This window comes from Diabrotica virgifera, chromosome 8 (assembly GCF_917563875.1).
Source record: "Diabrotica virgifera virgifera chromosome 8, PGI_DIABVI_V3a".
Taxonomy (NCBI): domain Eukaryota; kingdom Metazoa; phylum Arthropoda; class Insecta; order Coleoptera; family Chrysomelidae; genus Diabrotica; species Diabrotica virgifera.
In genome coordinates this window covers 156,831,288-156,845,338 of record NC_065450.1, presented here as the reverse complement: position 1 = coordinate 156,845,338, position 14,051 = coordinate 156,831,288, and the positions used below count along the sequence as shown (strand labels likewise).

The window sequence follows — 14,051 nt, the reverse complement described above, 5'->3', positions numbered from 1 at the left end:
CGGGGGTTGTGAATTGCATAGTGTAGAATTCCTTCCCTTTTGTCTTCACTGCAGCATCCATTTGGCTTGCATATTGTAGAAGCCTTGGAGGTGTCACCAGGAAAATGGGCCAATAAGTTTTTCAATTAAAAATCTTTTAAAAATATTTAATTTACAAATATTTTTATTAGGTTCAAAAACTTAGTCTTTTATTTAGCAGATGCCGCTACGCTCCTACTACCTTCTCGTCAGTTGCAATGGGGGATTAATAAGTCGAAAATTTTCACCTGGACCAGAGAAAGCAGCCTATGCAGTCTCTGATGAACCTCTAACAGAGGTGAAATCGTCGATAAGAGTGCTGGCTTCACTCTCTGATCTGAGTAAAAGTTAAGACAGTTTTGGCTTCGCATTGCAACTAAATAAAAATGGTATTTTTTATTTTTCAACTTTTGCCTTTGGTTGCTTTAACTTGGGGTTGAGAGTCACCCCTTCTCGGGAGTCAAAAAACGTGCGGTTAAATAAGTCCCGAAATTAATAAATTGATTAATTCTAAGCAACATTTTAGTTCTATAGAGATTTTTAAGTAAGTCAAGACCCTTCGAGTTATTTGATATTGAAAATATTTATTTTACATGTTTTGGTAAACGGTAAAGCGGTAACGTTTAATTTTAGATTTCCACGATTTTTTTATCAGAGAAAGAGGGGCCAACTTTATTTTGAGCGTATCTCGTTTAGTTTTTACGGTAGAAACTCTTATAAAAAATAAAAATAAAACTTTTTTTAAAAACATTAAAATTTTTTATAATCTCTTCCCGAAAATTACTTAATTTTTTGGTATTTCACGTTGAAAAATGAACATTTTCAATAGCAAATAACTCAAAAGTTATTGATTTACATTAAAACTCTATAGAACGAAAGCTGTTTAGAATTAGTCAGTTTATCCATTTTCGGACTTATTGTAAACGCGTGTTTTTCACCCCTAAAAAGGAATGACTCTCACCCCCCAAGTAAAAGCAACCGACGGCACATCTTCAACTTTGAAGTGGAGGGTAAGTAGAACCTAAATGCAAATTTTCATACAATTCGGAGCTGACTCTGAAAATTACAGTCCAAAACGGCCAGTGGGTCATTACTAGGCTAAATAGATTAAAACAATTCTATCTGAGTATATATTAAATAACTGTAAGGAAAGTATACAACCCTGTCTGACTCCTCTTTGAATTTTATATATTTCTGTTGATTATCCATCTATGCAAGCTGTCGCTGTTTGACGCCAGTATAATTTTTCTACGATTCGTATGTCTTGATTATCAACTCCTTTGTCCTTTAATATTTTAATTTATTTGTGTGCTGTACACGATCAAAGGTCTTTTCATAGTCAATAAATACAGAAAATACGTCTTTCCTCTGATCTCGGCATTTCTGTAATAATAAATTTAGTGCAAAGACTGCGTCCCGGGTTCCCAGTCCATTTCTGAAGCCAAATTGTGTTTCATCCTGGTCTTCTTCACATTTCTTTCTGATTCTACTGCGGATAATACGTAGAAATATTTTCAAAGTGTGGCTCATGAGGTTTATCATTCTATAATCGCTACAGTTTTTCGGACGCTGTTTCTTTGGTAGAGTTATGAATACGCACTTTAACCAATCTTCAGAGATGTCACCAGTCAAACACACATCATTGAAAAAATTTACCAGTATTTCAATGTTTTCCTCATTTATGAGCTTTAACATCTCTGTCGGTATGTTGTCAGGACCACCGGCTTTCTTGTATTTTGAAACTTTTATAGCATGTAGTATTTCTGGTCCTACACCTTCATCTAAAGTCTCCAATTCTTTGGGTCTATCATAATTGGGTCTTTTGGGTCTATTATCATTTTTCCCGACGAATCGGTTATAGTATGTGGAGTTTTCTTATGATAAAGACCAGCTACTTCTCTAACTCTTTTAAACATATTAAATGCATCATGTTTTTCATTCAACTGTTCTAATTCCTTGCCTTTACCTTACATCCATTGTTCTTTAGCCACCTTTATTTTTTGTTTAATTATTTTTTCTGTTTCTTTGTATTTTGTCTTGTTGCCTTTTAGTTTTCTTCTCTGCTCCATCAATTCCAGGATTTAATCAGACATCCATTGTTGTTTTTTGTGCCTCTGCATTATTGTTTTATATTTTTCATTACTTTCAAGGTAAGATCTTTAAATGTGTTCCATTTGTCTGTATTGTTTTCACTTGTTGATTTCTTTAGCTGATTATTTAAGTAATTTTCTACCAGCGTTTTGTTGGATGCTGAGATATTTAATTTTGGTCTTTTGGGACTTTCTTGGAGTTTCTTTAGCTTCACTGCGATGTCAGCTATTAGGGGGTTATGGTCTGAACCGATATCTGCACCATGATAAGTCGTTGCTCTCTTGACCACATTCTAAAATCTCTTGTATACTAGAATATAATCTATCTGATTTCTAATTATATGAAGTGAATTATCTCCGGGTCTATTCCATATTTGTATCCTTCTTTTGTGTAATTTGAACAATGTATTTGTGAATCAGGAAAAACATGTTTTTATGCAGAATTTAATTACGGTGAATTTTTATTTGAGGGTTTTTGGTGTAAAGTTAAAATCTTTGGTGTTATAGAGCAATAATTAGGCCAGGAACCGAAGCTTTTCACCTCGCAATTTTTACAGAATGAATCGATTTGCTTGAAATTTTGAGAAAAAGTAGTGGATAGTCCAAGGATCAAAATCTATATGATTCCGAAAGGCGCTTTTACCATGAGGGTGGTTGCCAATCCATTTGAGGTGGAAATTTTTTATTATATTTTGACCGCAAAAGTTGATAAAACTTTTCATTCTAAGCAAAAAATGTTCTATAATATATTGTTTTAATAAAATTAATTGTTTTCGATTTATTCGCTATCGAAAGTGTTAGTTTTGTATAGAAAAAAGCAATGTTTTTCGATATACTCATTTACGATTCACTCAATTTTTGCCTTAGAAAAATTTTTTTCAAACCAAGTTATTGAAAATTAAATATTCTACAATTTTATATTTTATTTTATATTAAATTTAATTTTATATTGAAACATTTTTTCGTGTCTCTGATGCTAATCTTTCTATTCTGAAGAAAATAGCTTTTTACCAAACTAAAAAGCTTTTTACCAAACTACAAAAATTCGTTATTCGCTGGTAACTCCAGTTTTTTAAAAACTAATCATTCTAAGCCAGTCAAACTTCTAGAATCTATTAATAATACATAAATAAATAAGAGTAAATAAGGCCAATGACTAAAAATACCGCTCACTTACATTATTATGCTTCCATTTCGATTTCTTCTTTTTTTTTCAAAAAAATAATATTAATTTTTTAACCGTAACTTTTTTATTTTTTATCTTAGAAAGTTTGCCCAAAAACAATTTTGTAGGCTTTTACAAGATTTATAAGCCTATTAATACTAAATCTTTTTAGAATCCTCAGTCGCAAAAAGAGGTGACTTTGAAAGCGTTGGTAAAGGTGGTTTTTGCATGTTATTACAAGATTTAATTGTCAATAGCTCACTCAATGTTTGCCGTAGAAAAAAAATTTGCAAATTAGGATTTTGGGAATTAAATAAGCTACAATTTCATATTTAAATATTTTTTCGTATCTCTTATGCTAATCTTGTTATTCTGAAGAAAATGCCATTTTTTTCCAAACTACAAAAATTCGATATTCGTTTTAACTCCATTTTTATTTAAACTTATCATTCTAAGCCGGTCAAATGTCTAGAACCTATTAATAGTACATAAATAAAAAGAAATGGAATGGCGGTATTCCTATCGCAGGAAAGAAGATCTCAAATCTTAGATATGCAGATGATACAACATTAATAACTGCATCCGAAGAAGGAATGTCCAGTCTGCTGCAGCTAGTAGAAGCCGAAAGCAGTAGATGTGGACTCAAGATCAATAAACAAAAAACAAAAATTATGATAGTAGATTATTCAAATTCACTTCAGACAACAGGAGCCTTAGACCAGTTTGAAGTGGTTAACGAGTTCAACTATCTAGGTTCCTACATCAGTAATACAGGATCTTGTGAAACAGAAATACGTAGGAGAATAGGCATGGCCAAAAACGCTATGAGTCGATTATCGAAAATCTGGAAAGATCGCTCCTTGTCGAAGAACACCAAAATAAGATTAGTACGTGCCTTAATTTTTCCCATATTTAATTACGGATCCGAAATATGGACAATGAAATCGAAAAACAGAAAAAGGATTGACGCCTTTGAAATGTGGTGCTAGAGAAGAATGCTTCGGATCTCATGGACGGAACACAGAACAAATCACTCAATCCTCCAAGAGCTTAATATTCAGACTCGACTTTCCTCTATTTGCCTCTCCATCGTCTTAAAAATTTTCGGCCATGTTGCAAGAAGAAGTGATGATAATCTTGAGAGACTTATAATTTCGGGAAACGTTGAAGGGCGCAGAAGTAGAGGTCGCGCACCTACTCGATGGACGGATCAAGTACAGAAAGCCAGTGGAAAAACATTCTCTGAATCCATGAGGGAAGCTCAGGACAGAAGCCAATGGAAAGAGATAGTTGCTCGTATTATAGGGAATCACGACACTCAGCAATGAGGAAACGACTGAGGAGAGGAGAGAGAAATAAAAAGACCAAATAAGGTTAATGACTAATTTTAATTAGGGTGGTGATTAGGGGGTCGATTGCGATTACTTTTTTGCTGAAAAAAATGAGGACTGACATTCTTTTTATTATAAGTCACTTAATTTTTGAGCTACAGACTTTTTTTATTTCTGGAGATAGATATTTTTAAGTACTTTAAATTAGCTTGAACAAGTTGTCATCGAAAAATGCATAATTTTCTTGCCTTTTGACTTTGAAACTACAATATTTAGCATTTGACGAAGACGAGCCAACATATAATAAAGTATAGATCCATTACTATTGGTCTAAAAGAAAATAAAAAAAACGGTTTTTTTATTTTTTCAAAAGGTACATTTTTGTAAAGTAAAGTTGTTTTGATAAAATGAAAACTTATGGAGTTATTAGAAGAAAACTTATTAAAAACATTGATTTTTTCGATATAAAACTAATACATTCGATAGCGAATAAATCGAAAACTATCAATTTTAGCAAAAAAATGTATAGAACGTTTTTTGCTTAGAATAAACATTTTTACGAGCTTTTGCGATTAAAATATAATAAAAAATTTCAACCCACGAGATGGGGTGGCAACCACCCCCATGGTAAAAGCGCATTTCGGCATGATATAGATTTTGATCCTTAGACTATTCACTACTTATTCTCAAATTTTCAAGCAAATCGATCCATTCTGTAAAAATTGCCTAAAGTTTTGGCCTAATTATTACTTGGACTAAATTGAAAAAAAAAAACACGATTTGGGGGCGCCATTTTGTTTATAAAAAAAGTAGCACACTATCTGCGGACTTTGCATACCTATATTATTAATATATACAATCATAAGATTCGATTCCAGCAATAACATTTCTGGTAAATAACTTTTCCCAAAAATGGCCTATTTTCCGATAATCTGCCCAGACCCGTTGCAATTTCAATTGTCCAAAATAGCTATTTGTATAACAAGGGAGGAAAGTGCTACTTTTCCTCCCGAGAATGAAGTTTACTGCCCGACGCGTAGCGGAGGGCAGTAATCATTCAAGGGAGGAAAAGGCACTTTACTCCCATGTTATACATATGGTTTTTCCACCTTCCTCAAATAACAAGTAATTTTTTCATTTTTACTTAATTTATTTATGTAACTAACCAACAAAATTTATTAGAACTAAAACTAACAAGTAAGTACAATATAACTGTCAACTGTCAAATATAAGTCAAATTATTAATGTAAACATTGTTAAATCAGAATAACAATTTACTGTTTTTTACCATTCTACAAAATACAGGGTGTTTTATAAATAAACGTTAAAATGTATAGATACTTACGTAATAGAAAATGGATATTGTACAGGGCGTCAATAAGTTATATTTCATGAATGAAATACCATGACGTCACTTTTACTTTTCCTCCCTAGGGAGGAAAAATATTTTCCTCCCTAGGGAGGAAAAGTACAACTTTGCTCCCTACAATCAGGTCCGGAAAAGTATACTTTCGGTAGAGGTAGGTGGAAAAATATTTAATTATGGAATAATTACCTGCTATTGAAGGAGGAATAAGAAGCTTGGAAGTATTTTGCTTATCCATTACTTTCCATGCAGTGATTCCTGGTATGCCGGGAGTGCCGTGTGTACCAGATCTGCCTGGTTTTCCTCTTGGACCCATCAGACCAGTTTGACCTGGAAGACCTTTCGGACCCATAACACCTCTTTCACCTTTCATGCCTTAAATAAATGAACAAAACAATAATATATATTACTTGACTGAAAAAAATAGTTATTTATGAAACAGTTCGTGAAGTATGCTTTTTGCGAACGCACGCGATTTTTAGAGCACGAGCGACAACGAAGTGAGTGCTATACATCGCGTAAGTTCTAAAAAAGTACTTCACGCACAGTTTCATACAATATTTTATCTACGATGAACAAATAAAAAACTGTAACTCTTTGTCACTGGAATTCATTTCTGTTCTACAATTTTTAGAACTTTGACATTTAAAAATCCTAACTACTTTCAAACCATAAAACTGTCAAAAATTTTGTTGTAAGTAATTGGTCATACATTGTCATCACCATGACAACGCGAAAATTAAGGATATTTTTGATTATATGAAAGTGTGCCAAAAAACCCATTGAAAGTGTGCGAAAAAGTGAATCCCATTTAAAATACATTGTTGCTTCATGCACACTTTAAACCCTTCACTCACTGCTATATATAATGACAGTTTTCACAAACTAAAAACTTATACATAATATGACATAGAGTAGATAAAAATATTTACAAACTATTGCCATAAACACTACTAGTGCAGTCAGTGATGGTATTTGGCTCCGAATTCCATACTATTGCATAAATTTACTGGATATTTTCAATTTAAGTAGGAAATAGCTCAAGAAACAAAGTTTACCCTATATTCTTTGGCGCTTATATCTTGGGGGTGGTTCCCACTACTTCTCGGGGGTTGAAAATTTTTTGGTCAAAATAGCCACAGAAGTGGTTAGAGAACCTAATTCTAAGCAAAAACTGTTTTATAATTTTTTTTTTTGAAAACTCAATACGTTATTATTCGTGGTTGAAAATTTGCCATTTTCATTGAAAAATTACACTTTTTCGGAAGGTTTTTTGCGAATAGGTAACTTAAAAATTATGCATCTAACCAAAAACTATATAAAACATTTTTGTAGCCTATAAAAAATCAAAGATATTTATTTCTTCATACATCTTCAAATTATAATACAAACGTTATAATCCAAAAAAAAAGAATGTGTATGTACTTTGTACGCACTTAAGAAGTTATATTTCTATTGAAGTAGAAATTGATTTAATGTACTTTAAACAGTTTATTTATATTTTATTTAAATATTAAATAATTTTAAAACTTACCACTTTCCAAAAATTGTTATTAAAATAATAGCAAAAATAAAAAAATAAAAGAATAAAACGCACACACACACATTGAAAAATGCCACAAAGAAATGATTTCTGAAAAATAATAATTGTTGACAAAAATTTTAATAGGCATTTTCTGAAAAAAATTGTATAACAAATATACTTACAATCATAAAATGTATAAAAAAAATAAAAAAATAAAAATTTGCATTGGGATTCGAACCCGCTCATTTTACCCAATTACACATATATCTGTCATGTAGGAAGATAGGGCAACTGAACGTTTTACTGTTTGACAGTTCTGAATTTAATCAAATTAGTTTGATTTTTGTGGAATTAAAATATTAGTTAAAATACAACAAAACATAGAGTAAGAAAATAATATGAAGATTTGTAGAGATTTTGTTGGTAATCAAATTATGTAAATTAAAGCGTTACCTACTAGGTAGGAACATTTTCCAAATAGGTAAGTACCTATGTAATTTTTTACTTATTACAATACTGAAACATTTACCTGTGGCTTTTAAAAACTATTTAAAAAGTCACTACAATTATAAACTCGCTTTTGTCTGTGTCCTCACAACAATAAAAACTAATAGTAGTCTGGACTGATTATCGGAGAATAGACCATTTTTGGGAAAAGTTATTTACCAGCAATTTTATTGCTGGAATCGAAGCTTATGATTATATATTAATAATATAGGTATGCAAAGTCCGCAGATAGTGTGCTACTTTTTTTATTAACAAAATGGCGCCTACAAAACGTGTTTTTTTAAATTTTTGCTCCATAACTCCGAACATTTAAACTTTACACCAAAAACATCCGAATAAAAATTCACCGAAATTAAATTCTGCATAAAGAAATGTTTTTCCCGATCTGCTCCGACGAAAATCTTCCTCGGAAAATGCGGGTTTTCCCAACAAAATCCTTAAATTTCAAATATAGTTTTAGATAAGTAATTATCTACCAATAATTAAATAACTCGGTGACGTAAAAGCTTTCTTGGTTTAAATTATAGTTCCAGAAGACGGTGAAAATTAAACTAATATTTTAGCAACAATTCAATTGTTGATTAATAATTTACGGTCGCAATAATAACCAAAATAATTATGATACACTGATCAAACTTTGAAATCTTATAAAGATGAGATGCCTATCTAATATTTTGTGGACAAAATATAAATTTTTAATTTTTTTGAATAATCTTTAAATGTTTAAAAAAAAAAATAGTTATAAACAAATTAACGTTTCTCAGAAAGTTTTTATTATATTCTAATTTTAAAAAATAGGTAAAATGCGTATATTAAAGATCTTGAAAATGAATGCTTTAAAACTTTTTTGCAGCCATTTGCAAAAAAGTTATGAAACAGCAAAATAAACATACGATTACAACGTTGTTAATAATTTTTTTTAATTCTTTCAAAGCGTAAAAGTGAGTTTAAAGTACAAGCTAATTATTTACAAAAAATATCGATTATTAGTTTAATGGTTATATTTTAATTAAAGATTATATATAGTTTTTTTTTGTAATTTACACGCGCGAAAGTAGAGTAATACAGTACCGTAGCTAAATTTTCACTCGAAGCGACGATCGTCGCGCGACGTAGAGTAGTATTTGTATGCTGCGTGTCAATCGCTTCGAGTGAACATTTTAGTTTCGGCTCTGTATCAAGCCTACTTTCGCGTTAAAAATTACAAAAGAAAAAACATTTTTAATCTTTGATTAAAATATACCCATTTAACTAATGTTTGATATTTTTTGAGAGTAATTAGTTTGTATCATAAACTCACTTTTAAGCTTTGAAACAATTAAAACAAATTATAAACAACGGAATAATCGTATGTTTATTTTTGCTGTTTCATAACTTTTTTGCAAATGGTTGGAAAAAAATTATAAATCATTCATTTTCAAGACCTTTGAAATACGCATTTTAGGTATTTTTTAAAATTATAATATAATAAACAATTTCTGAGAAATGCTAATTTGTTTATAACTATTTTTTTTTAACATTTAAAGATTACGCAAAAAAATTAAAAATTTATATTTTGTCGACAAAATATTAAAAAGGCATCACATCTTTATAATCTTTCTAAGTTTGATCAATGTCTCATGATAATTTTGGTTGTAATTGCGACTGTAAATTGTTAATTAACAATTGAATTGTTGCTAAAATATTCGTTTAATTTTAACCGGCTTCTGCAGTTATAATCTATACCAAGAGAGCTTTTATTTTACCAAGTTGTTTATTTATTGATAAATAATTACTTGCACAAAAAATTTATTTGAAAATTCGAGATTTTGTTGGGAAAACCCACATTTTCCGAGGAAAATTTTCGTCGGAGCAAATCGGGAAAAACATGCCCCTATGTAGAGTTAAATTGGGGTGAATTTGTATTTGAGTGTTTTTGGCGTAAAGTTAAAATCTTCGGAGTTATAGACCAATAATTGAAAAAACCACAATTTAGAGGGCGCCCTTTTGTTAATAAAAAAAGTAGCACAATATCTGCGGACTTTGCATACCTATATTATTAATATTTAGGATCATAATATTCGATTCCGGCAATAAAATTGCTGGTAAATAACCTTCCTTTGTACTTTACTAATTAGATCAGCGTATTATAACTATTTTTTTTCGAGATTTAAAGATTATGCAAAAAACGAAAAATTTATATTTTGTCGATAAAATATTAAATAAGCATCTCAGCTTTATAATCTTTATAAGTTTGATCAATGTATCATGGTTATTTTGGTTATTATTGCGATCGTAAATTGTTAATTAACAATTGAATTGTTGCTAAAATATTCATTTAATTTTCACCGGCTTCTGGAATTACAATCTATACCAAGAAAGCTTTGACGTCACCAAGTTATTTAATTATTGATTAATAATTACTTACCTAAAACTTTATTTGAAAATTAGAGATTTTGTTGGGAAAACCCGCATTTTCCGAGGAAAATTTTGGTCGGAGCAAATCGGGAGCAACAAATCTCTATGCAGAATTTAATTGCGGTGAATTTTTATTTGAGTGTTTTTGATGTAAAGTTAAAATCTTCGAAGTTACAGAGCAATAATTGAAAAAATACGATTTGTCGGTGCCATTTTGTTTATAAAAAAAGTAGCACACTATCTGCGGACTTTGCATTATTAATATATAGGATCCTATAATTCGATTCCAGCAATAAAATTGCTGGTAAATAACTTTTCCATGAATTTTGTTAATTAGCCCAGAGTATATACACACAACATTTGTTTCACCAAAACCATTGACGTATTAATAAAATAACCGACATATTGAACAGTTGTTGACAGGTCATTGTAATTACCCAATCAGAGCACATATAACATTTCAGCTGCGCCCAAGACCAAGACTTTTGATGAATTCGCTCACATATAACTTTACTCCCAACGCGCCTGAAGAAGTATAACTTCAAAAAGATATGGTAGGTGAAAAGAGATTTTTTTGGTGCATTCTCAAATCGATGTATTTAACTTAAAATAACAGAGAAATGGTCGATTTAAGGGGTATAGTGCTGCAAATAGATGTATAGTTTTTGTAGTGCTTGAAAAGTCCTTTAAAACGAGCACTGTTACATGTCGATTATATTCAAACTAAGCGAGATATGGTGCAAAAAGTATTGATAACTAATGTATTTTAAGGAAAAATGATAGTGTATTTAACCTCTCTACCACCAGAATTTAAATCCATCGTTTTCCTTCTATAATACCTTTTATTGTAGTGTTATGTCTATTTTCAAAAAGTTGTAAGGGTTTAAAATGAATGCATTTTAAAAAAATAAGATCAAATTATAGAGCTCATTCTTAAATTTTCTTAAAAATCTTCCTTTTTCTTCATGTAACTCGAAAATGATGAGATAAAAAAAGACACGGTACAAATATGTAGGGTTTTTTCAGATAACAGTTTTATTTTGCATTTGATTACTGTATCTTTTTATCATTTATCGAGTTACATGGAGAAAAAGGAAGATTTTTAAGAAAATTTAAAAATACGCTCTATGATTTGACCTTATTTTTTCAAAAACCGTGCATTTTAAACCCGTAAAACTTTTTGAACATAGATATAACACTATAATAAAAGGTATTTTAGAAGTAAAATGATGTATTTGAATCTGGTGGATAAGGGGTTAAATATCGCATTTTATCTTAAAATAAAGTGATGAAAAATTTTTTGCACCATACCTACCTCGCTTAGTTTGAATGTATTCGACATTTTTAACTGTGCTCATTTCAAAGGTCTTTTCGAGCACTCCAATGATATTTGTATCATTAAACCCTAAAAATTGACCATTTTTCTGTTATTTGAAGGTGAACATGCACCAAAAAAATCTCTTTTCACCTACCATACCCCTTTTTGTATTACAACTAGAAGATTTATGAAGAAAAAAATCTTTTTTAATTATTCATAAGCTACAAAAAGTTTTATATATTTTTTATCTGCTCTATGTCATATTATGTGTAAGTTTTTAGTTTGCGAAAACTGTCATTATAGATATGGTGTATTCCACGAATATACGACTGTTTTGGATTATCGCGACAACGAATATTTTAGTGTGCAACATAAGAAGTACGAAAGTATTTTGCTCTAATAATTACTCCAATAAACAACAATATAATTTGCAATTTACTTTCGTTCTTCATATTTTGCACAGTAAAATATTCGTTGTTGCAATAATCCAAGAGGGTCGTATATTCGTGGAATGGGGTATAGCAGTGCGTGAAGTGTTTAAAGTGTGCGTGAAGTAACAATGTATTTTAAATGGGACTTACTTTTTCACACTGTTTTTAAGGCCATCGGTACATATAGTCCGTTCGCTATAACTTTTCCCATGCGGTAAGCATTTTCAGTCAAATTAAGTCAAAACATAAATTGAAACGAACGTCGATGTGTATATACATTTTTTATACTGTATACTATATACTATACACATCGGCGTACGTTTCACTTTCTGTTTTGACTTAATTTGATTGAAAATTTTTTGCTCAATTAGAAATCCAATGAAATCAATTAATTTGTGGTCATCTGATTGAATACAACCAATAAAACCAACATTATACTGAAAACAGATCCCATGGGCTGTTTTCACTCAATCATGTAGCTATGGATACCTACATTTCGTTTCATTTCGATTTTGACATTTCAAATATTCAATATTTCAAAATGTCACGATTTAGTTGTAATACTGATGAGAATATTAATGAAATTATTATTAATTTTATATCAGCAAAAAAATTTCTATCCGAATAACCCTCGAACATTTATAAATGCTCAAAAATTTTTTAACAACTTTCTCAAGCTTGTTGCTTACAGGCAACAGACCTCCGCCTACGGCGTCGGTCTGTTTCCAAGCAACAAGCTTTCGAAATCTGTTATAAAATTTTTTCGAACAATTATCAATGTCCTTGGGTTAATACTACTGAAAATGAATGGTACCGCATGGGAAAAGTTATAGCGGACGGACTATAATTCGCAAATATTTTACGGCTATCCCTACTTTTTCTGTCTTTACACGGCAAAATACGTGTAGTAAAATTCACACTGGTACGGATATGTAAACATTACTAGAATGTCATTCTACTTGAAAATGTCATCATTAACTTAAAGAGATGGCTTTTGAATGTTCTTGGATAACTGTTATTTGTATAATTACAAATTATTAATTCAGTTAATAAATGTGATTATTTCATTCATAGGAGATTCTGACCAATAGAAAGCTACATAAATCTAAATTAAATCGATAATTTTTGATAATTTCCCGTCGTCAAGTATATTACGTCAGATGCTCTTCGTTGCTACGAACAAATACATTCAATGACCTTAATGACAATTAATGTTTTAAAAATTATAAAAGTGATGACTTTCAACCGTCAACTTAATATTTATAATAACTCTGTGTTTAACTGTACTAATTTGTACTTACATAAATAAATTGCAAAAAATTTTGGTTTTGAACAGTTTTATTCATGAAATAATCGTAACAAATTGCACTCGATCTCTAAAATTAATATAGAATTTTAGAGCTCTTGTGCAATTACCACTGATAATTTTTTCACTAACTATGTATTTAGTGATTGTAATGATTTATATGTACAACAAAAACTAATACTCAATGGAGAAAAGAGGAAAAGTGTTAAAGTGATTTTTTAATAATATATTGTTACTATGGAACGCTTACAATTTTGAACATCTTTAACAACAAAATACTTGGAACATAGAATATATTATCCTGATGTATTCTGTTTGGATATTTCACAAATAATACACAATAAATAACTTTTTATTAAGTTCACGTCCTAAATCAATTATTTATCAAATACACTATATATTAATATTATTTAATCAACAACTCAAAATATTCACAATGCCATGTCAAATATTTAAAATTGTCACTGATTGTCACTGTCTGACTGCCAGTATGCTGAAAATATTCTATTCGACTGAGTGCGTTGTAAGACAAAGATATATTTGGAAAATATTACCTCGGACATTGTGTTCATTTTTTTGTTTTCGAATCCTGAAAAA

At 30.3% G+C, this 14,051-nt stretch overlaps 1 protein-coding gene across 1 annotated transcript in view; it reads right to left on the bottom strand.

The window, feature by feature from the left end:
* Positions 1-14,051, bottom strand: part of LOC126890298 (collagen alpha-1(X) chain-like) — a 342,832-nt gene that overhangs the window by 286,453 nt on the left and 42,328 nt on the right. Inside the window, exon 6 of the mRNA XM_050659156.1 lies at positions 6,160-6,345. Within this exon, the coding sequence (XP_050515113.1) occupies positions 6,160-6,345 (186 nt within the window). The remainder of the gene's footprint in view (positions 1-6,159; positions 6,346-14,051) is intronic.